This window comes from Callospermophilus lateralis, chromosome 9, assembly GCF_048772815.1.
Source record: "Callospermophilus lateralis isolate mCalLat2 chromosome 9, mCalLat2.hap1, whole genome shotgun sequence".
NCBI classification, from domain to species: domain Eukaryota; kingdom Metazoa; phylum Chordata; class Mammalia; order Rodentia; family Sciuridae; genus Callospermophilus; species Callospermophilus lateralis.
In genome coordinates this window covers 36,955,096-36,981,056 of record NC_135313.1, presented here as the reverse complement: position 1 = coordinate 36,981,056, position 25,961 = coordinate 36,955,096, and the positions used below count along the sequence as shown (strand labels likewise).

Here is a 25,961-nt window from a genome sequence, read left to right as displayed (position 1 = left end):
GGTTACTTTGCTGTTAAGTTCTTTTGAGTTCTTTATACATTCTGGATATTAATCCTCTGTTGGAGGAGCAACTGGAAGATTTTCTCCCATTCTGTAGGCTCTTTCTTTGATTTTTTCCTTTGCCATGCAGAAGCCTTTTACTTTGATGCTATCTCATTTATTAATTTTAGGAGTCCTACTGAAGAATCTGTTGCTTGTGCTAATTAATATTGGAGTGTTGACCCTATGTTTTATTCTAGCATTGCAAAGTTTCTGGTCTAACTTCTAGGTCTTTGACCAATATAGACTTGACTCTTCTGCAGGGTGAGAGAGAAGGGTCTAGTTTCATTCTTTTACATACAGATATCTGATTTTTCCAGCACCATTTGTTAAAAAGTATTTTCTTTGATGTGTTTTTGAGACTTCAAGGATCAGATAGATGTCTGTATATATGTGGGTTTGTCTCTGTGTTGTCTATTTCACTGATCCGTGGGTTTATTTTTATGCGAATTCCATTCTGTTTTTCTTACTGTAGTTTTGTATTATAATTGGGTATTGTGATTCCTCCAGCATTGCTTTTTGCTCAGAACTGTTTTGGCTACTCAGGATTTTTCATTCTTCCATAATAAAACTGTTTTTTTTGGACCTGTGAAGAATGTCAATGGTATTTTGTGGGAATTTCATAGAATCTGTAGATTGCTTTTGGTAATATGGACATGTTAACAATATTAATTCTACCTCTCTAAGAACATGGGAGGTCTTTCCTCCTTTCTTCAGTGTTCTGTAATTTTCTTTGTAGAGATCTTTCACCTTTTAGTTAGATTTATTTTAAGCCTATTGTACATAGAATTATTTCTTTATCAGTAGATTCATTATTGGTGTATAGAAAAGCTATTGATTTTTGTATGTTAATTTTGTATTCTGCTGCTTTGTTGAATTTGTTTATCAGCTCTGGAAATCTTCTAGTGGAGTTTTTGGGATTATCTAAGTGGAAGATTAGTAGTAATTGACTTCTTTTCCTATTTTTTTTTTTTTAGAGAGAGAGAATTTTTTTAATATTTATTTTTTGGTTTTCGGCAGACACAACATCTTTGTTTGTATGTGATGCTGAGGATTAAACCTGGGCAGCACGCATGCCAGGCGAGCACGCTACCGCTTGAGCCACATCCCCAGCCCTTCTTTTCCTATTTGTATCTCATCTTTCCCTCCCTTGTCTAATTGCTCTGGCTAAAATTTCAAGTACTATATTAATAGGAATGGTGAGGGTGGACATTATTATTCTTTTTCTTATTACAAAATTTTTTCAATTCTTCCACATCCAGTATGATGTTGGCTTTGAGTTTGTCACATATCGCTTTTATGATGTTGAGGTAAGTTCCTTTCATCCCTAGTTTCTTCAGGATTTTTATAATGAATGGGTGTTGAATTTTTGTTGAAGGTCTTTTCTGCATTTATTAAAATGATCATGTGATTTTTGTCCTTGGATCTATTTGTGTAATGAATTATGTTTATTGATTTGCATATGGAACCATCCTTGTATCCACTTAATGAAATCAACTTTAATATGTTGCAAAATCTTCTTAATGTGTTAGTGAATACAATTTGCTAATATTTTATTAAGGATTTTTGCATCTATGTTCATCAAGGATATTGTTCCTTACTTTCCTTCATGTGTCTTTATTTGGTTTTAGTATCAGGTGATACTGATTTGTACAATAAATTTGGGAATGTTCTTTCTTTTTCGATTTCATGGAATAAGTTTAGAAGTAGTGGCATTATTTATTCTTTAAAGGTATGGTGGAATTCAGCTGTGAATTCCTCTAGTTCTGGGCTTTTCTTTCTCAGAAGGCTTTTTATTACTGCTTTGACCTCATTGCTTGTTATTGGTATATTTAGGTTTTCAGTAACTTCTTGGTTCAATTTTGGAAAGTCATGTGTGTCTATAAATTTATTCTTTTCTTCTGGATTTTCTAATTTATTGGAATATACATTTTCAAAATAGTCTCTAGTGATCCTCTGGATTTCTGTAATGTCTGTAGTGATATTTCCTATTTTCCCCCTTGAACTTTATTAATTTGGATCTTCTCTATTTTCTGATTAGTTTTTGACTAATGGTTTATCAATTTTGTTAATCTTTTCAAAGAACTCTTTGTTTCATTGATTCTTTGTAGTGTTTATTTTCTATTTAACTTCAGCTTTCATCTTTATTATTTCTTTCCTTCTACTAGTTTTGGAAAAGGTTTATTCTTGGTTTTCTAAGACCTAGAGATGCATTGCTAGGATTTTTATTTGGCATCTTTGTGATTCTTCTATGTAGGCACTCAGACTTAAAAATTTTCCTCTTAAAACTGCCTTCACTGTGTCCCAGAGATTTGAATATGCTATATTTCTATTCTCATTTAGTGAAGAAATTTAAAATTTCTTCATTTCTTTGATGACCCATTCATCAATTTTCTAATTTCCATGTGTTTATATAATTTCTATAGTTTTTCTTGCTTTTTGATTTCTAATTTCATTCCATTATGATCTGAAAGATGCAAGGTATTATATAGACTTTTTTGTATTTATTAAGACTTGCTTTATGGATCAAAATATGATTTATTTTGGAGAAATAAATTTTTGGAGATCTATGAGCTGCTAAAAAGAGTATATTTAGCTGTTGTATGAAACATTCTGAAGATGTCTTTGAAATCCATCTATAGTATCAGTCTGTCGTATCTTTGATGATTTTATGTTCTGGATGCTCTATCTATTGATGAGAGAGGTATATTGAAATCACCCAGTATTATTGTATTATAGCCTACATGCCTAGTGCTTGTTTCATGTAATTAGGTATACCAACATTTGGAGCATAAATATTTACTATTCTGTTGATTTTCTCTCTTTACCAGTACGTAGAGGCTTTCTTTGGCTCTTCTAATTTTGGCTTAAAGTCTTTTCTGTTGAATATGAGGGTAGCTATTTCTGCTTGCTTTCAGGTTGCATTTGCATAGAATATCATTTTCCATCTGTTCACTTTTAGCCTGTGGATGTCTGTGCCGATGAAGTCTGTTTCTTGAAGGCAACATATAGCTAAGTGTTTTTTAAAAATTCAATCTGCATTTCGCTCTTTTAAATTTACTTTTTATTTGTTCTATTTAGTTGTACATGACAGTATAATGTATTTTCACATATTATACATACATGGACTATACCTTCCCATTCTTTTAGTTGCACATGATGTGAAGTTAAACTGGCTATGTATTCATATATGAAGATAGGAAAGTAATGTCTGATTCATTCTACTGTCTTACCTATTCCCATCCTCCTTCTCTTCCCTTCATTCCCCTTTGTCTAACCAAAAGTACCTACCTGTCTGTCTTTTAATTGGAGAACTGAGATAATTTACATTTAGTGTTATTATGGAAGTGTTTATTACTTCCTGCTCTTTTGATTTACGTCTAACACTTGATTCAACCCGAATTCTCATTTGCTTATCTGCTCTTCTAATGAGATTCATTCTTTCTCAAGCTCCCATGGTTGTTTTTATTTTCTGTCTGTAGGGTTTAATTACCTTCTGAAAAGGTGGGCTTAGTAGTCATGAATTATTTCAGTTTATGCTTATCTTTGAAGGTTTTTATTTCTACTTCAATTTTGAAGAAGCTTTGCTGGCAGTTCTTTTTTGGTACTGGTATTAGTGATTGAACCTAGAGGTGCTTTATGACTAAGCCCTTTTTATCTTTATCCCCAGCCCTTTTCATTTTTTATTTTGAGAAAGAGTCTCAATAAGTTGCTTAGGGCCTCACAAAATTGTTGAGGCTGGCCTTGAACTTGCAATCCTCCTGCTTCATTCAGCCTCCCAAGTTGCTGGTATTATAGGCATGTGCCACTGTGTCAGGCCAGTTATTTTCTTTCAGGGCTTGAAATATACAGTTCTAAGCCCTCCTAGTCTTTGGGGTTTCTATTGAGAAAACTGTTTTTATTCTGATTGATTTTCATTTGGGTAACCTGGTTGATTTTCATTTCTCTCTTATTTTAAAAATTCTTCTTTGTTCTGGTGTTTTTGCACTTTAATTATGTCATAATACATTCTTTTCTTGTCTATTTGGGGTTCTGAATACCACCAGTATTTGAATGTCCATATAATTCCAAAAGTTTGGAAAATTTTCTGCTATTATTTCACTGAGTAGGTTGTTAATACCATTAGCCTGTATGTTTGTTTCTTCTTCAATGCCTATAGTCTTAAATTAGATCTCTTAATTTTGTCTAAGAGTTCTTGGAGAATCTAACCATTGCTTCTTTTTTTTTTTTCCTTTAATACTGTCCAGATGTTCCAGAGTGTCTACCTTGTTTTCAAGGTTTGAAATTCTGTCTACTACTTGACCTAATCTACTAGAGACTTTCAACTGAATTTTTATTTAACTTATGATATTTTACATTTCCAAAATTTCTGATTGGTTCTTTTCCAGAATCTCTATTTCTTTATTAAATATTAAAATGGTCATTCATATCCTGTATCTTCTCCCTTAATTCACACTTAGATCTTCTTTTAACTCACTGATAATTTTAACAAACATTTTATATTTGTTTCCCAGCATATTTTAAAAATTTATACTCCAATAAAATAAAAAATCTTGAAGACACTGACAAATTTCTAGAGACATATAATCTACCCAAATTGAATCAGGAGGACACAGAAAATTTAAACACATCAAACAATGAAATTGAAGATGCCATCAAAAGCCTACCAACAAAGAAAAGCCCAGGACCACACGGATTCTCAGTGGAGTTTTACCATATCTTCAAAGAAGAACTAACACAAGTCCTCCTCAAATTATTCCATGAAATAGAAAAGAGGTAATGCTTCCAAACTCATTCTGTGAATCTAGTTTCACTCCAATACCAAAACCAAAGGCACATTAAGGAAAGAAAATTTCAGACCAACATTCCTGATGAACATAGATGCAAAAATTATTAATAAAATACTAGAAAATTGCATACAAAACATATTAAAAAGGTAGTGCACCATGATTAAGTGGGGTTCATCCCTGGGATGCAAGGTTGGTTCAACATACAGAAATCAATAAATATAATTCATCACATCAACAGGCTTAAACACAAGAATCATATGATTTCTCAAAATTCATATTCAAAACATTAGAGAAACTAGGGATATTAGAAACAAACCTCAATGTTGTAAAAGCTATATATGTTAAACTCAAGGCTAACATCATTCTAAATGGAGAAAAATTGAAAGCATCCCCTATAAAAACTGGAACAAGATAAAGATGCCCTATTTCACCACTTCTACTCAACATAGTCCTTGAAACTCCAGTCAGAGCAATTGGACAAAAGAAAGAAATTAAAGGGATAAAAATAGGAAAAGAAGAACTCAAACTATTCCTATTTGCTGATGATATGGTTCTATATTTAGAAAACCCAAAAAAACTCCACCAGAAAACTTCTAAAACTCATAAATGAATTCAGTAAAGTAGCAGGATATAAAATTAACCCCATAAATCAATTGTGCTCCTATACACCAATGATGAGTCAATTGAATAGCCCAAAAATAATACTTGGAAATCAGTCTAACAAAAGAGGTAAAAGACCTCTACAATGAAAACTACGGAACACTAAAGAAAGAAATTGAAGATAACCTTAGAAGATGTATTAGGATAGGCAGAATTAATATTACCTAATGGCCATACTACCCAAATACTATACAGATTTAATGCAATTCCTATTAAAATTCCAATGACATTCTTCATAGAAATAAAAAAAGCAGTCTTGAAATTAATTTCACTCACTTTGATGTCTGTGAATTCAGTTGTTGGAGGCTTATAACCTTTTGGAGGTATCTCATTGGCTTATCTCATGTTTTCTGAGATCCTATATTTGTGTTACCATTGTGATGGAGTCTTCTTCCTCTTTTAAGTACGGGTATTTTAATGAGCACCTATCTCTTTAAAGTAAGCCCTGGGCTCAGAGTCTTTCTTACTGTCAACATTTTAACCAGTGCTAAGTTCAACCACCAGAACTGCTTTGAGAGGAGAGAGTAACCACCTACCAGTAAGAGTGGGTAATTTCTCATCGTTATACGAAATAACATATAAGAGGTTGTGAGGGGAAAGGAGGGGGGGGAAACAAGGGAGAGAACTGAACAACAACAGATGAGGTAAAGAGGGAAGATGGGAGGGGAGGGGAGGGGGGATAGTAGGGGATAGGAAAGGCAGCAGAATACAACAGTCACTAATATGGCATTATGTAAAAATTGTGAATGTGTAACTGATGTGATTCTGCAATTTGTATTTGGGGTAAAAATGGAAGTTCATAACTCACTTGAATCAAATGTATGAAAGATGATATGTCATGAGCTTTGTAATGTTTTGAATAACCAATAAAAAAAAAGAGTGGGTAATTTAACAGCAAGCCAAACTTAGTGCTAATGATCTCCACAACTCTACTAATCAATGAGAAAACTGGGTGAAAAAATAATACAGAAAGGCTGAAACATTAAGGATTAATACAATATACTTAATACTAAATTATATCATTAAGAGGGAAAAAAGAAAAAATGAGGAAAGAAAGAAGGATGAGAAGGGACGGGGATGGAGATGAGAAAGAAGAGAAGTGGTATTGAGAAAAAAATTTAATTGAAAGAATATATAAATTTAGTTGGAACCTTAAAAAAACCAATGAGGGAAGACTCAAGAAAACATTTTAATAAGAGGTGGGTTCACCTCTTATTATTATAGGTGTCAATCCTTTGGGTGAAGGAGCACATGGCAGAGAATAATGGGGCAGACTGGGAGCTCAGATGTAGGGCAGCAGCTGGGGTGGCAGGGCACTGGATAGTAGTCAGAGTGGGAATGTGGCCAGGTATGGAGTGGCCTCCAGTGGCATAGCTGTGGCCAGTTATAGAGGTCTGCACTACTCTGTAGGTACCACACTCCCTGGCAGAAGTGCTTGGTGAACCCCTGATCTGCAAAGGCACATGTATCACCCTAGACCCTGTACTCCCCTGAAAGTATGGTATATTCTATTAGGCCGCCTCCTGCAGCCTTCAGCTTGCAGCAATTTTATGTCAGGCTATTTGGCTGGCCCACTTCAAAGTTATTCCCTATGATAGTATTGGCATCTCTAAATGGGATAAAATTGTAGAGATTTAATTGGTCTCTGCAAAATGGTTGCCCAGTACAGTTCTCCACCAACAAACTGAGAAAAGTGGAGCACTTCACCAACACAAGGTGGCTTTGCAGCTCTTTTCTCAGGTTAACTCAGTCTGATTTTCTCTTCTATCACTGTTTCTGAACAAGCTTGTCAGCTTTGCCCTTCCTCTTTCTCTGTTACTCATTTCCCCCGACCTGCCCCGATGGTGCTAGTTCTAAGGTAACAAATTCTTTCCTGTTTTATCTTCCAGTAATAAGAATTTCTGAGTCCCTCCAAGTCTCTGACCTTCTAATATTGTGAATCTGTGCACTCCCTCTGTAGGCTACCTCTTCAATCAGCTGTTCTCACTGCTTTGATTCCAAACTACAGAGGGGTTGAGATCTGTAGCTTACATCATCTCTGCCATCTTGGATCTCTTAAAGGCATTTTTGACTTATCATATTTTCACTGGGATGTAACCTCATTTTAAATTGAGGAACATCTGTCTATGCTAGTCATCCTTGCCTTGAATGTAGTACCCTATACAAGTATTTTTTTCATAGAGTTGGTATAGTAAAATAGAAAATAATATATTTTCTATTTCCTTATTTGTGGCTTTGCTTTATTGTCTTTAATTTTTAAAAAATATTTTTAGTTGTAGATGAACACAATACCTTTATTTCATTTATTTATATGTGGTGCTGAGGATCAAACCCAGTGCCTTACACATGCCAAAGTGCACCACCACTGAGCTACAACCACAGTCTATTATCGTCTTTAATTTTAACTCTGTATATGATATGACTGTTGAATTAAGTAATGATAACCCTAAGTAACAGAATATTACTCTCTATATTGGTATTCTCTGTATTTGCTTTTTTGTATGTGATTTGATAGAATATAAAGTCTGTGGCTTTGAGTAGATTTTGGCAAACTACTAAATAAGCAGTAAGACTCGTGCTTTCAGATTTATGAAGATCTCTATTTCACTGATTAGATTTGTTGTTTAAAGATAGTTTGGATATCTGAGATTCCTACTTTAGGATGTGTCTAAATTAATATTCACAAAATTATAATCAGAGTTTTTGAGGTTATATATCTTTAAAAAATTTAAATTATGTTTATTTTAAATGATAAATAAAACAAAAATTTTACATATCATTGCTGGTACGATGTGACGTTTTGATACATGTATACATTTTGTAATGTTTAAATCAAGTTAAACAAATCTATTTCATCAAACACATAACATTTCTTTATGGTGAGAACATTCAAAACATTTCCTTCTAGCTTTTTTAAAATACATAGTACATTATTGTTCATTTGTAGTCACCTTAACTGTGCAAAAAGCACATTAGAACTTTTTACTACATCTTAATGGAACTTTGGTACTCATTGATCAATCTTTCCATTAGAGTTTAAAATGTGACATAAAAATAATAGGATCAAGTTCTTATAAAGAATATTTTCACCCTCCTATTTTAAAAGTCATCAAGGCTTTTGGTACCAGGGGAAATTTGTATAGGAAGAAAAGGGTTAATGTTTCAAATGATCATTAGTATTTTAAATCAGTTTAATATGTTTTAGAAAAAGATTGTTTCCTAATGATATAACAGCATTCACATATTAAGATTTCCATGTTATAATACAAAGGCAATATAAGGAAAAGTGAATAATTTGCCACATAGTAAAACTTGTATAGTAAAGCATTCTACAAGGTTGTACAGTTCTAGAAAACTACAGAAATGAGTGGGGTATTGTTTTCTTTTGAGGGCTATTAAGTCACTTATGAAAAAATACTGAGTATAAAATGCATAGAACACTTTTATTAAAAATAAAGAAGTACAAAATCATATAATAGCCTTGTGTTTTTAATCTTGACTTTGAAAATGTATTAAATTTTCCTTTTTCCATTTCCAACAAAAGGTGAATTAGTAATTTTCATGTGACTAAATTGAAGAGTAAGATACATTTCTGTTGCTACCTACTCATAGATCTAAGAAAATTTAAAGTATATACTCCTAAAGTAGAATAATTAAACTTTATTTTTTAATATGGTGCTGAAGATCAAACCCAGTGCCTCACATGTGCTAGGCAAACGCTCTACCACTGAATGAATAACCCCAGCCTGAATAATTAAACTTTAAATGAAGAATGTTTAACATTAACATTCTTTGGAAATTTCTCCTATCCTATACCATTCACCACTTCATTCTCTATTTAATTGAGCAGTACAACTTCAATTATTTATGACACCTATTCTTTCTCTCTCTAGTTCAGAAACTGAAAATAACTGAAACTTATTTAATATGGCATAGCAGTATTGGCTATTTCTAGAGAAGTATATTTAGAAAAAATGTTAAATTAGAAGAAATATGTTTTAGAAGGTTTTCTAACAATACTAAAAATGAAGTCTCCAAAAATAAGGTTTGTATAAGATTTTGACATGAGGCCAAAATTGGGTTTTATTTGATATTCACAGTACAATAGTAAAGGCAGTGAAAGGATGCAGTAAGTAGTTATGGCAGTGAGTGGTGATTGGCTGAGAGGACACAAGCTTGGGGAGGCACTTTAATGTAGACTGTCTTGGTATTGAGTTCAACAAATATGATGGATCAGAAAAGCATGAATTTGAGTGTGAAATAACTTATCTCCATCATTTTATTGCAAAGAATACCCCCCTTTCCTCATCAAACTACAATACACACAAAATTTACATTCTTCTCTGAACAGTTATCAATCTATAATTCTTTTCTGGAGATAAAAATCCATTTCTCTAACAAAATGATGCAATAGTTTTACTAAGAAACTGGGTCTTAAGGGAATAGGAAAAATTCCCGGCTACACAGTAGACAGCCAAAATATACTGAATATACATATACATGGATCTAATTAGGCTATCATTGTTTGGCCTGAGTTTGATTTATGAAGCATGGAAACATTTACAAACAGAAAGAGGAAATCACTGATTGTTTTCTTCTCCTCATAAATGTTATGTGTCAATGACACAGTGAAAATCTGAGTATATGAAATATTTAGAAGAGGAAAATTCATAAGCAGAAAGTAGATTAATGGTTGCCAGAGACTGGGGGAGGGGAGAAAAAGGAAAGCAGAGTTTCTATTCGGGGTAATAGAAAAAAGTTTGGAAATAATGGTGACAATTTGTATAGCACTGTAAATGTAATTAATGCCAATGAATTATATACTTGAAAATGATCAAAATGGTAAATCTTAAGTTATGTACATTTCAACAGGATAAATAAAATTTTTTGAGTAGGTATGGTTTATAACCTCTTCACAAATAACAGGAATTACAGTTAATTTAGAATTGTTATTTCCTCCACATGCAAGGAGTTTACCAATTTTGAACTTCTAATCACAAATGTGAAAAAAAATATCCAGTTTCTCCTTTCCAGAAGAGAAATTTGGAAAACCTGAAATGTAACTGAAGAAACACAGAAAAAAAGGATCAAAACAAACTTCTTACTTTAATTGGTTCAGGCTGCATCACAGGCGCAGGCATAGCAATGGCACTTGGAGCATAAACCTGGTGATATGTTGCTTGAACTCCATGATCAGAATAAGGCTATTACAAAAGATGGGAGGATGGTAGGAGGGGAAGAGAAAACATATTACTTTAATCTATTAATTAAAAACATTTACTCAGCAATTAACAATGTACTAATAGGCATTTTGTTACACAATTGATAGAAACAGATGAAAAACACACTCCCTGGGTTTATTTAATTCATTTGTTATCTAATCAAGAAATAGATGGTAGTAAAAAAATCACCATATGTCATATATATATATATATATCATGGGAGGAAAAAAAGTACTACTTGGTTTTGTTTAAGAAAGTTGGGAAGAGTGCTCAGTGAAAATTTTCTAGTGAAGTTGATGTTTGATATGAAAGAATTAGGGAAAGAATGAGGGAGTTACATATCAAAGGATAGATGAAACTAAGAAAACACCTTATTTGGGCAATCTACCCAGGTGTTTAGTAGGCTGGAAGAAAGATTATATACTAAATGACAGCTGAAAGATGAGTCAATAGAGCAACAGGCCAGGAACAGATCATGTAAAAACAGATTTAGGGCTTGTACAACAGATGGTGGTATCATTCACACAATGAAAACCTTATGTTTATGTAATTGTGTGTGAGGGGGTTTCAGAGAAGAAGTTAAGTTTGTGACATAATATTTATGGTATTTGTAGGAATTCTAGTAGAGGTTTACTGTTGATAGAAAGTTAGATGGCTCTAAAGCAGCTCTGTCCAATAGAAATATATGAGCTGCATTTATACTTAAGATTTTCAGTAGCTACGTTATAAAAGTAAAGCTAAACAGATAAAATAATTTTAATAATATATTTTATGTAAACCAATAGGCTTAAAGTATCATATCAAGTATAACCAATATTGTTGACATTTTTATAATTTTTTCATACTACACCTTCAAAATCTGGTGTACAGTTTACATTTACAGGACATTCTCAATTTGTTCTTGCCATATTTCAAGTGCTCAACTGCCACCTACAGCTACTGGCTATTATATTGGATACTGAAGTCTAAAACTCAAGGGTGTGGTTAGGATTTACAATATAAGTATGGATGATAATAACAGCAGTGAATACATAGAGTGAAAGAATGGAGAATCAACCATGATTATGGGAGCAAAATCAGATTACAAGGGAAAATAAAGGGATGTAAAGGAAGGCCAGAGAGAGCAGTGTCATGGAAACCATGGGTAGAAGGAGTTTCAAGGAGTATGTATAATGTCTCTGAAAGGTCAACTAAGATTAAAAGGAAGGAAGAATATTTTGCAATTAGGAAGTCCTTGAGGAGGACCTTATTCAAAGGCATTTTCAGCAGAAAGTTAAATGAAGCAGACTTCAGCAAATGTAGAGCAAAATGGTAGTGAAGCAGTAGAAATACTGACTGGTAGAAAAGAATTTCGGTATTTGTAGAAGAGAGTGTCACAGGATAATAATTGCCTTTTACAAGATGCTAGGCACTATACAGAGCACTCTGTATGCAACACCTCTAATTTTTACATTGATTCTGTAAAATAGATTTTCCTGATGTCCTCATTTTACAAAAAAGGAAATCATGAAGGAAAGACTGTGAAGGTTGTTTCTCAAACCAGTAGATTAAATGAAGCTGTGAATGAATGAAGAGAAAAAGACTTAAAATACAAAGGAAAAAATAAAGGATAATAGATGGGGTGAGATGCTCAAGGAGGAGGAGAATGAAGCTATCTAGAACATAAGAGGCAGAAATTACCTTGGATTAAGACTGATAGTCACTAAATAAATATATGACACTAAAGATAAGTCAGGAATTGGGTAGATTTGTTGTATGTTGGGGGCTAGAAACTGATTTGGTTTCCATAAATTAGAAATCTAACCATAATAACTCACAAGAAAAGTCATGCACTCCTTAATTTTAGGGATAAAACTATTTAAACAATAAACCACCCTACTCTATTCATTACATTAGATATTAGATTATATCTTTACCAGAAACAATATTAAAATAAAAGCATGCAAATATCATTCTGTAAGGAAATACTGCACAAATTACAAGTTATAAGATAAAAATTCCAGTAAATAGTGAATATAAAAATTCTGATGATAAGTTATCTGATATCAGGAATTAAGAATATGGTTTAATGCCAAAAGTAAATATCTAAGATAAAAACATTCTTACTTCACTGCTCTTCCTTGCAAACCAGAAAGCAACAAAAACAACAAAAGACTGATTTTTTAAAAATGCCATCATCAATTAAGAAAATGTCCATGATTCCCAAGCTATAAACAATGTAGAATATACCTGCCAAGTGCTGTACAATCTGACCACTATGAGGGAGGATTCTGAGGCCTTCTCAGACATCAGGAAGGATAAAGATTTCCTTAGAGGTCAGACCTATTCAAAGATTCTTTACAGTCTTGAGTGTAGGGGTGCATTGTATGGTCAGGCCAACGTAGAATCAGGGGGTATCTGTACAGAGATCCAATTTTACACTGTTTAACAGAAGGGGAAATAGAATCAAAGAAATCATGTTCACATCATTTTTGATGTTTACTACCTACCCTTCTAACTGAGGAGCACTGCCAAGGTGAAGAAGGGTAAAGGTGAAAAAGAAGTAGCAATTATTATATCCCCATATAGAAAACCTGTGATAAAAGGGGACTTAACTAGGAACCAAAATGATCACCAGCACCGATGTGGTGAAAAGGAAATTCTTGTATACTGTTGGTAGGAATGTAAATTAGTACAGTCATTTTGAAAAGCAGTATGGAGGTTTCTTAAAGAAATAAAAAATTACCACTTAATTCAACAATCTCATCCCACTTCTGGGAATATATCCAAAGGAAATTAAATAATAATTTGAAGAGATATCTGAACTTCCATGTTCACTGCAGCATTACTCACAATAACCAAAATATAGAATTAATCTTAATGTACTGTGTATTGATGTATGGATAAAGAAAATGCATTATTATATACATTACAGAATACTATTACACCTTAAAAAATAATATCCTGTCATTTGTAACAACATGGATGAACCTGGAGTGCATTATGGTATGAAATAAGATGGACATAGAAAGATAAATACCACATGATTATATTTAGTATTTGAAAAAATTGAATTCATAGAGGCAGAGAGTAAAATGATGATTGGTAGGGGCTGGAGGATGAGAAGATGTTTGTCAAAGGGTATAGACTTTTAGTTAGGATGAAAATATTCTGGAAATATACTTCACAGCATGGTGACTATAGCTAACAATAATGTGTTATATATTTGAAAATTGCTGAGAAAAGATCCTAAATGTTCTCACTATAAACAAAGAAACAACAACAACAAAATACAAAAAGAATAACCATCTAAGGTCATTGATTAACTTGACTGTGGTGATCATAATATATTCATATGTCAAAACATCCTTAATGTCTATAGTGCAATTTCATTCATCAGTTTTATCTCAGTAAAGCTGGAGAAGAGAAAAAAGCAATCACAAAAATGGAGGATGAGACAAATAATGAAGTGATTTTAGTAGAAATGTTGATAATAAACACTGAGATCCAACTGTAGAAGCTATTTCAGAACAAAATTATGTTAGAAACCTTAGCAATAGAAAAATAATAAAACAATGCACTCAAACTTGGAGGTTGGTACTAATTTCTAATCTTTTACAAGTATGATTTAAAACATATCATGTGCAGTTCTTGGCATAGAGACAATGAGACTATTGGTGATGGATCAAGGTTATAATTTAAAGACACTTAAGATGACATTTATAATTTTTAGTTATAAATTTGATTTATAGTTTTGAAGGCAAATTCTTTTTAGATATTTTCCTCATTTGTTTAATGACTAAATGCTTTTAACTAACAACGTGAGCAACAATACAGACTGAAAGGCAAAAGAGAAAGGCAAAAATTTGATGTCTCATTACTTTCAAGGAGATTGAGTCAGGGATTAGCTTAGTGGGCAGTTGACTTGGGGAAGGATTCACGATTAGTTAGTGAAGAAATCTCAGATGAAGCACTGTTAGACATAAAAAGGATAAGAAATATCAATAAATCAAAGAAAACATAAGATGAGCAGTTTTAATGAGGGTCTTAAGTTAAAAAAGAAGAAAATGAAATGTTAAGATGGGTTAACAGTAGCAATTACCTTCAGACTAATATAGGGCTAAGAATATAGCTCAGTGGTAGAATGCTTACCTATCATATGTAATGCCCTGTGTTCAATCCTTAGAACAAATGTAATGGCCTGTGTTCAATCCTTAGGACAACAACAACAACAAAGACTAATATATACCTCTGGAACTGAAGCTTCCATGAGAGACAGTGGAGGAGGTACACATCCACCATCTTGTGCAATTTCCACTGGTTGATAAATAACTTCAGAAGGTTGGAGGTATAAGAATGGAGTAGAAGAGGCAGGAGACTAAAACACAAAACCATATTTTTCATTCGAATATGATTAGTTATTTCTGTTAAACCAAATGCTTATCCAACAGAAAAGAGAAATATATATTTCATATTTTCCTAAAATTCTTTTTCAGAGCTAGCATAGAACTATCTTAGCAAAAGACTAGGAACTCTGGGTTATTATAAATTCCAATTGTGCAGATATCATTAAAGAACATTATCATTGGTAAGTGTTAAAAGTTCTTAGTGCCTCAGAACCTCCTTCACAAATTTAGACACTAATTGTAGATGTATTAACATCATTAAAGTTTGTAGTTATATGGCCTCTGGTATTTAAAATGGTATAAGTATTTACTCTCAGCTTTGTGTCTTGACATAGAAGTGAGAAAAAGTCACCAATATTTTTGGTAGTAAGCTGTTTGATATCAAAAGTTAGAAAACAGAATACAGGTAGAACATCTCTGAAGTTCAGTTACAGAGCTTTTTAGATTTGGATTAGGGATGCTCAAATAGTAAAGGCTATGCAAATCCAAATCCCAATCCAAAGCACTCAGACACACTCAGAAAAATGAAACACTTCAGTTCCCAAGCCTTCTGGATGAAGTATACACAATCTGTACTTATTTAGAGGTATAAGTCAAACTGAAGCAAAATCTGAAGTAAAGGTAGAGAAGCGCTAAATTTTCCAATAACACCAACAGTATAAAAGAGTAATTCTTCATGTTAATGTACCATTCACTTATATGCTTTCACTTACATGATCTTATTTGATTTTCACAAAAATCATGTAAGGAAACTTACCAAGTTGTAGTGTTATTACATTCATTTAAAAATGAGGAAATGTGAATATAAATGATCAGACTTAACACAAAGAAGAGAAAGGTCTCAAACCCACTTCCCCTGACTTTAGTACTCATTTTTTTGGCTTTTATTAAGGTACACAATATCAAAAATTATAATTGTAAAGATTTTATTCATGGTTGGAAAACAGGTTCTAGGAATTCATTGTCTGTATAAATCTCTATTCATGCAGTCTTCATCAGAATAAAGTAAAATATGGATTTTATTTATTTATTTATTTTGGTACCAGAGATTGAACCCAGGGCCACTTAGGCACTGAGGCACATCTCCAGCCCTTTTTATTTTCTGTCCTGAAACAGGGTCTCACTAAGTTACATAGGGCCTCTGTAAGCTGCTGAGGCTAGTTTTGAACCTGCAATCTTTCTGATTCAGCCTCCTGAGCTTCTGGGATTGCAGGCATGTGCCAGCTGTGGCCGGTGAAATTAGACATTGAAACTTTATTAATATTTACCTGAGGAACACCCCACTGCCACTGTCCTGGTAGACACTGTGCTGGGGCCTAAAAAAAACAATAAACAAAATACCACCCAGGTTATAAACAAGGTTTAAAACTGGATAACTCTGTGAAGTTGGCCATCATATGAATAAATCATGAAAATGTTATGCTAACTCAAAATGGGTCAGAGACCTAAATGTAAAAGCTAAAACAATAAAATACTTAGAAGTAAAACATGGCTGTAAATCTTTGTAACTCTGAATTAGGCAATTGTTATAAATTTATAACAATAACAAAGCAACAAAGGAAAATAGATAAACTGGACCTTAATCAAAATTAAAAAAAATTTATGCTGCAAATGATGGCTTCATGGAAATGAAGACAACCCATGAGATGGGAGAAAATATTTTCATCATGTGTCTGATAATGAAATTATTTCAAGAATATATAAAGAACCTTTAAAACTCAATAAAACACAAGTAACCTAAGTTAAAAATGGTTATTCAAATAATATGAATAGAATTTTCTTCAAAAAAGATATCATATGACCAATAAACATCTGCAACATCATTGTCTTCAGGAAAATAAAAGTCAAAACCACAATGTGATACTAATTCATTCATACCCACTAAGATGGCTATAATCAAAAAGGTAGATAGATATACAAGTATTGGCAAGGACATGGAGGTATTAGAGACCTCATAATCTGTTGATGGGAATATAAAAATGGAACAGTCCTTTTGAAAAACAGTGTGGTCTTAAATAGTTAAACACAAAAAATACCATATGAGCCAGCAATTACATTCTAGGTGTAAGACTTATGAGTCATGTAATATGACAAGAACTTGCATGAGTGTTCATCACAGCATTATTTTGAACACCAAAAAGTGAAAACAATCCAAATATCTATTGTCTGATGAATGGAAAATAAAGTGTGGTATAATCATACAATGGGATTTTACTGCAAAATGTACTGATACATGCCATCATATGAATAAATCATGAAAATGTTTTAAAAATATTTTTATTAGTTATTGGACCTTTATTGATTTATCTTTATGTGGTGCTGAGAATCGAACCCAGGGTCTCACACATGCTAGACAAGTGCTCTACTGCTGAGCCACAGCCACAGCCACAGCCACATGAAAATGTTATGCTAAGTGAATGAAGTCATATTACATATTACATGACCATAATAGGCAAGCTTATAGAGCAAGATATTATTAGTTGCTTAGAATGAAGTGGGAGAAACAGAGGTTAAGTTTTTCTTTTTTGGGGGGAAGTGTATGTGATTAAGATATTCTAAAATTAATTATGGTATAATTCATTAAAAATCATTTTAAGTGGGTGGATGTTTAGTATGTGAATTATATCTAAATAAAGCTGTTAATTAAAAAAGGTCAACTTATTTTAAGGTACTTAACGAAAGATGACAATATAAAGGACTTTTTTTTCTTAAGATAGTCATACTATTTCTTAATAATAAATGTTTTATTCTTATTTATTTCTTTTTTGTGGTTCCAGGGATCAAACCCAGAACATTGTGTAGGCTAGGTAAGCAGTCTACCACTGAGCTACATCTCTAGCCCATTATGCCTTTTAAATAAAGCTATTTTTTCTTTAAGATATATATATATGTCCCCATAGATCTACCTTCTAAACCAAAATCACTATAAATTTAGTGCTGAGTACTTCAACTGCTAAGGGATGATAGCACTATATTATACTAAAGAGCAAGATAATATGAAGTTTATGACGTTTTAAGAAAAACCTTGAAATAATGATTAATGAATTTGTTAAATAACAGTTTAACTATAAAGTGAAAAATAATATGAAGGAGGTAAATGCTGATTAAACTGTGAATTACTTGCTTTGATTAATAGAAACTGGTGAAATCATCTATCTTAGAATTTATAAAAAAAGCAAAGGAATATTCCTATCAAAGTGGCATTTTTGAGGGTAGAATTTGCTAAATATATAAATGGAAAGTGTATGAAGTGAAATTATTTCTCATATTGAAAACTCTTATGATTTATAAATTGGTAGATAACACTCTTTTCCTGAGTATATCTAGGTAACCTAACCTTTAATGTTATAATTTGTATCAGTGTATATAAAATATAGTTTTATAATTGTATAATTTGTGTAATTGTACCAGAATTAGGATTAAAAGTATCATAGAGGATTTTAATTGTAAGGTGATATCTACCTGGTAGTGATATGCAGGTTGCTGATAAACTGGCTGAGCTATCATCACAGGAGAACTAGATATAGAACGTGACTGTAAGAAGAAAAATTGAAAAATCATTTTAGGAAAAATTCTTTAAAATAGCTCATAATAAAATTTATCTTAAATTGTTACCTAAACCCAACCAACTTTTGGTTTATAATTCAAAGTATTATTTTTCTATCTCTTATTGATATTACCAATTCTACTTAAGTCTATTTATTAAAATCATCACAGTATTCCTACTTCCATTTGTTTCATTTCCATAGTAATTAATGATAAAACCACTCAGAAGATGCTTTTAGTCTGAAATGTATCACCTTCAAAGATTATGAAAATACAGTTCTATAGGAATATTCAGGGAAATATGACATCTGGATTTAGGGTGACACCTCCTACAGTTTTTAAATTCTTTTTTTTAAGTTGCAAATGGATTAATACCCTTATTTTATTTATTTATTTTTATGTGGTGCTGGGAATTGAACCCAGTGCCTCACATATGCTAGGCAAGTGCTCTGTCACTGAGCCACAACCCCAGTCCAGGCACTCCCTATTTTTATTGTGGAAATCAGCAGTAGTTTATGTTTACATAACATTTAGAACTAAATTAATGATCCTATCTGATTTTTCCACTACTTACAAATAATAAACATTCTATTCCCTTATAACATATAAATTATAAATTTATAAGGCATATAAATTATTTACGGAATCATTTGTCAAACTGTTATTTTAAAAAAGTTGACATTTAAATGAGTTAACCATCTAGTGAACTTGTGATGTGTTTATGTCTGAAGAAAGTACAAGTAATACTTGATTAGTAATAATAATAGTGATAATAGTGATAAGTAATTTCTTCTGGGACTTACTCTAACACCATATCACTAATAAAATAGGCAAGTTGTATTTCAAGACAGGTAAAATCAGCTCTAATGGTAGTAATAAAATTTAATCTCAAACATAGGCTTCAACTTAATATTGTTTTGTATTAATGTTCACCCCCATAAAAAACTGAAGTATCAGTTTTGTACAATTCACAGATTCTAATGTTAATAAAATTGTACCATGGAATAATATTAGAAAATAGCAATGTAATTTATTATTTAGAAGGCCCAAGAAAAAATCATAATCTCAGCAGATACAGAAAAAGCATTTTGAAAAATTCATTGTCTTTTTATGATAAAAACTCTTAGCAGACAAAATAGAGAATAACTTCCATAACTGATTTAGGGAAATAATTATGAGTCATAGGTAATTTTGCCTTGTAGGGAACATCTGGCAATGTTGGGAGACATTTTTGGTTGTCATAACTATGGGCAGGCTAGAGACATTTTTAAACATTCTACAACCACAGGACAATAATTTTCTACAAGAAATCATCTGGCCCAAATGGCAATAATGCCAACCAAGGTTATGAAACTCTGGTTAACTGTATTTTCCAAAGGCCTACAAAGTGAGAGGGGGGTGGGTGGGAGGAGGGAGTGGGAGAGGGGAGGTGGGTGGGAGGGAGGGAAACAGATGAATGGTGAATTACCAAACTTGTTCCTTTTTTCAAGAACAAAGTTATGATGTAATCACATCAATACTGTAGCAGAGATCCTGTCAGTGTAATAACTCAAAGGGAAAAAGCCTCAATAAATAAAAGAACAGAAAGAAACAAAAGTATACTGAATCATAAACAATTGTCTAAATGAGAGTTTGGCAGGGTTACTGATACATATCAATACTGAAGTATCAAAAGCATTACTATACATCAGCAATAACCTACTAGGAAATGTGATTTAAAAAATAGCACTCATAAAAAGCAATAAGAATAATAGTGTACTAAAAATAAATTCAAAAAAGATGAGTCAAAGTTTTTCATGGAGCTAAAAGAAGACCTAAATAAATAGAGAAATATATCTTGCTTATGAATGGGAATATTCAAAATTACAAAAACCTAAATGTCTCAAATTAATTTACATGTTGAATGTAATTCTACAGAATGCCAACAATGGTTTTTCATAGAACTAAACAAGTTAAACTATAAAATTTATCCTTAAAAAAGCAAAGATTTAAGGACAGACAAAAGATTCCTGAAGAACTAAGTGAGACGATTTGTCCCATCAATTTTCAAGACTTAAGATAGAGACATAATAATTAAAACAGAATTGGGCTGGGTATGGTGGTGCATGCCTGTAATCCCAGTGGCTTGGGAGGCTTAGGCAGGGGGAACACAAGTTCAAAGCCAGCCTCTGCAATTTAGTGAGACTCTGTTGCTAAATACAATATAAAAAGGGCTAGGGATGTGGTTAAGCATCCCTGGGGTTCAATCCTTGGTGTCAAAAAACAAAAACAAAGACAAAAAAATTAAAGTTGAATAGGGTAAACAAATATACCAATGGAACGGAATAAGAGAGCCTAGAAAGATATCTGCACACAGAAATTGGCAGAAGACTCACTGCAAAACAGGGAAAGGTTGGACTAGTCAATACCTAAACCAGAGATTTAAGATCTAGGTGAAAATATAGGAGATTATCTAGCTTCTTGTTCTAAATGATTTCTTTTAGAAATAAGATACTAAAAGTTGAAACCATAAAGGAAAACATTTAATACATGTCAATATTGAAAGAAAGATAAAAATGATAAATATTTTATAAGAAAACATAAACAATATTAATAGACAAGCCACACATTGGAAGGAGATACTTACAATCTGCACATACATATAATTAACTCAAGAAAAAGACAACAAATTACCTCAATAGAAAAATGGACAAAGAATAGGGTATAGACAAGGAAACTGGAACACCCACTAAGTGTATGAAAAGTTTAATTTTACCAATACTTAGGCAAATGGAAGGTAAAATCAAATATTGTTACATAAAAATACTGACAAAAATGTAAAAATCTGGTAATTTTAAGTATTAGTACATTATGGGGAAATTGGAGCCCTCATGAACTGTTGTCTAGAGAGTAAACTGATAAGACTTTTTCAAGCTGTTTGTCAACATTTAGCCAAAGATATATATACACTTCATGAATGTAAAATTTCAATTCTACACATATATTCTAGTCCAGACCAAGTTATTATGGAAGCATGAAAATTTTCCATTGGTACATGAGCATGAATACCAATTTTCAGATCCCAAACTTCATATAGTTTCAGATCCTAAACTCCTTCTTGAGTTGATCTGCCTGTGGAAATGTGTCTTTAAACTCTGGGTTCTTCAAAACTCCCCTTTCACCATCACCTTTTTCCTTCCCCAAAGACAGGCACACTTCTCACTCATTCTAGATTTTGCTATGCTTTCTTATGGAATGTAAATAGTATTGGGATCAAACAAATACATAATTAAAAAGGCAATGCCCTGAGAAAAATAAGAAAGCAAAGCAAAAAGGTGGCATAAGAAATACCAAAGGGCTGATGGCATCTTATTTCATCCAGGGAACTAACTTAAATTAACTCTCCATCACAGGGGCTACATATTAACTCATTTATTTGAGTTTTCCTCATTTGATTAGTTTTATTCTGAATTGTAGAGTGGATATTTTAAATTATTAAAATAAACTAAATATATGGGTACAAAGGTTTTTTTTGGGGGGAGGGGTGCAGGGGTACCAGGGTTTGAACTCAGGAACACTTGACTACTGAGTCATATCCCCAGCCCTATTTTGTATATTATTTAGAGACAGGGTCTCACAGAGTTGCTTAGCACCTCACTTTTTTCTGAGGCTGGCTTTGAATTTATTATCCTCCTGCCTCAGCTTCCCAAGCCACTGGGATTACAAGCATGAGCCTCAGCGCCTGGCTCTGTGTACCAAGTTCTGATAGAAAAGAATTTAAGGCAAATATACAATATATCTAATTTATTTAAACTTAAGTTCTTAAAAATGAGTGAGAATTTTCACAATATTTCAAAAAATTTTAGAGATTTAAAAAAAAACCTTAGAAAACTATTGCCATAGAAAAACTTGTATAATACATACAAGATCTGAATGTAGTCTTTTTAAAAAATTTACTCACTTTAGTTATGCATGTCAATAGGATGTATTTTGGCAGATTACTGCATGTAGTCTTGATAACAGAAAAAATTTAAAGTGTCTGACTAAAGGAATATAAAAATTGTAGTATAATCATATAATGGGATATCATAAAATATTAAAATAATTAGATATACAGGAATTAACATGATATAATTAAAAAAGATCAACATATTTTAATCTCAAAACGCTGTATTGAGTAGAAAAAGATTATTTACATAGTGTTTAAGAAACAGCCCAAACAATATTATATATTGCTTAAGGATATACATTTGAAGTAAAAATATAAAATGAATGGGAATGATATTCTGAGGAGAAAAAGCGGGTAAAGGAATGGGGATAAGGAGACTACCTGAATTTATCATACTTTATTATTTCCCTCTTTAAAATGAACTTAAATAAATATGGCAAAATGTTAATATTAACACTGTTAAAATACTAAATTTGAGTGGTAGGGAAGTAGGTGTTATGTTACTTGTATTTGTTTAAAATATTTTAGAAATAAAACACCATTTTAAAACATTTGATAGTAATAGAGAGAAACTCTTCTAAAATGAAATTACTTACAGGCCAAGGTGGTGGGACAGAAGTTACCTCTGGAGTATGAAAATATGCAACACCATTATGGTAAGTGTAAGGATATCCAGTTGAAGTTGTTAGATACATTGTTCCAGCAGCTGGCATTACACTAGAACCTAAAGCAAAGGTTAAATAATAATAATTGAAATGTTCAATATAACTTTTAAACACGTAATTTCTGAATAGTTTGGAAAAATATTTATCTTAACACACCACATAGCTACAATAAGATACCACAAGTATTTTTTTAATTCCATATGAAGCATGTATTTTCAAATTTATTAATCTGTAGCTTTTATTAGCTTAAGGCAATTAAAAGGAGTCAAGGTTAGTAAATATTAAAAATCCACCAATTCAGACTGTAGTGAAACATGGAGATTAAGAATTTACATTATCATCAGCTAAGTCATTATTTTTACAAACATATATAATTTAGTTACTTGAAGACTATAGGTACCATAGTAAAGTTTCTAAGATCTTAGCTAGACCTTCTATTTGTAAAAGTTCAAAGATGGTGGAGGCAGTAAAGTTGCAGAAGTCTACTTTGCTGAAGATGTTTTATTCCATCCTATTTAATTCTTTGGGTTTAGAGCAAGCATTCACTTATGTTGTGACTCTCTTTTATCTCTATTTTCCCTTTGTTACAATTATTGCTGTTGCAAATGTTGACCAGAAACTTCTTTGGCTAATGTGGGGTCCTTATCTCTTTTTCCAGGCCAGGTGGTATGAAGAAAATAAAAATCAGATTACACACACACACACAATTTTGTCATGGAGGAGACTTTAAAAAGTTACATAAGCCAATTTAAGATTACTGGCCCAGCAAGGTTATGTAAATTACTGTAATTAGCAATGCTTCTTCCACTATATTAGTGCTTCTCAAAATTTAACATTAGAATCACCTACATAGTTTATTAAAATACAAATTTCACAACAAATCCCACTATTATGTGTAATTATAATGCAACAATAAACATTAAAATAAATAAAAAAATAAAAGTATAAATGCATATAATTATATTGTACATTTTGTAACAAAAAAAGCAAACAAATACAAATTCCAGGGATTTTTATTTAGTTAGATAGGGCCTAAGAATTTGCATTTTGAACAGTTCTCAAGTGAATTGATATTGTTTGCAAACCACTTCAAGTAGTACTAGACTACCATTTTAAGTAGCATTACCATTTCTTAGCTTTTATATTTTCACTGCATTGGATGTAGTATTTTAGTATTTTAGTGTTTTAGCGTTTTTTAATCATGTTCTTTTGAGAATCTGATGAAAGCCATGGACCTTTTTCTCAGAAATATGTATAGTCAAACAAAAGTTTACACACAATTCAGGAGGTTCATGGATTCCCCCCAAAGATCATCAGTGAATCATGGTTTATCTGTTAAAGAGAGAAATACATAAATAAATTTTTAGTGCATACTATTAAAGGGCATTGAACTAAGACCTGATGATACAGAAAAATTAAAAACTGGCCATGGCATCATCTCTGTCTCCAGAGAAGTTAGGGAAGATAGTCATTGGCTAATTACACAATTAATTAAATGTTTGATAAATGTATGAAAAAGTGATATAGGGTATAATGCTAGGCCATATGGGGCACTATGCAGGACATTAATATTATTTTGTATATAATACTTATATAATTAATAAAATATGTAATATCATTGTTATAGCAAATGTATTATATGTAATATAAAGTAATTAGTTCATATAATTAATTAACCTCTCCATATATATGGAACATTTGTGAGAAAACTATTGCTGAGCTGGCTTTGAAGAAGGAATGCATGAATGGTATTGGCAAAGGAAATAGCATTTCAGTGTTTGGGAAGCTAAGTGTGGTTTCTGAAACTGAGAAGGCCAGATGGCTGAAGCACAAAATGAAAAGGGAAGAACAGCTCAAAACAAGCTGAAATGAGACGATAAAAGTGTGAACTTCTAAAAGATCACTATGGCTGCCTTGTGAATGATGAAATGGAAGGTAGCAAGATTATATTCATAGGGACCTTGAGCAAGGCTTTCCCGGTAATCAAGGAAAACAAAGTAGATAGCTGAGACTAGGGAATTAGTAACAAAGATGGAAAGAAGTAATAGATTTGAGAAAAAATTAAGACTATCTTGTATTTTGCAAATGTATTTTTAATACCCATTTTTCTTTGTAGAAAGATAAAAATAGCTTTAAAGTCAAACAGTCCTAGATTTGAAGACTAATACTACCACCATGTGGTTAAGTTAACCTCATACTTTATAGGTTTGAATATAGTTATGTTATGGCAGGAGGTAAGAAAAGGCATAGGGTGAATATAGTGATGTTCCTATAGAATCAGTGTTAATCAAAAAGTTATTTTAAGGAAATATTTTTATATAAAACATGATATTATGAACAGAATGCAAATTATGCATGAAGTAATTTTTATATAAATCATGAGATTTAAAGAAAAGTTGTAAGCCGCACATGGTGGCACACTCCTGTAATCCCAGTGGCTCAGGAAGCTGAGAGGAAGATGGCAAGTTCAAAGTCAGCCTCAGCAATGACGAGGCACTAAGCAACTCAGTGAGATCCTTTCTCTAAATAAAGTATAAAATAGGGCTGGGGATGTGGCTCAGTAGTTGAGTGCCTCTGAATTCAATCCCAGGTATCCCCCTCACCCGCCCCCGCAAAAAAAAAAAAACAATAAAGAAAACTTGTAATTTCAGTATACTGTATTGGGTTAAGACCCACAATTGGCCAAGACTAATTCTGCCTTAGGAGTATTCCAGAGAAAATGTTTT

General features: G+C 32.3%; 1 protein-coding gene across 1 annotated transcript in view; it reads right to left on the bottom strand.

The window, feature by feature from the left end:
* Positions 1-25,961, bottom strand: part of Boll (boule RNA binding protein) — a 58,998-nt gene that overhangs the window by 20,762 nt on the left and 12,275 nt on the right. The window contains exons 6-10 of the mRNA XM_076866194.2: positions 23,167-23,294; positions 18,559-18,630; positions 16,365-16,412; positions 14,940-15,068; positions 10,595-10,693 (exon numbers count right to left, since the gene is read on the bottom strand). Coding sequence (XP_076722309.2) covers positions 10,595-10,693; positions 14,940-15,068; positions 16,365-16,412; positions 18,559-18,630; positions 23,167-23,294 — 476 coding nt within the window. The remainder of the gene's footprint in view (positions 1-10,594; positions 10,694-14,939; positions 15,069-16,364; positions 16,413-18,558; positions 18,631-23,166; positions 23,295-25,961) is intronic.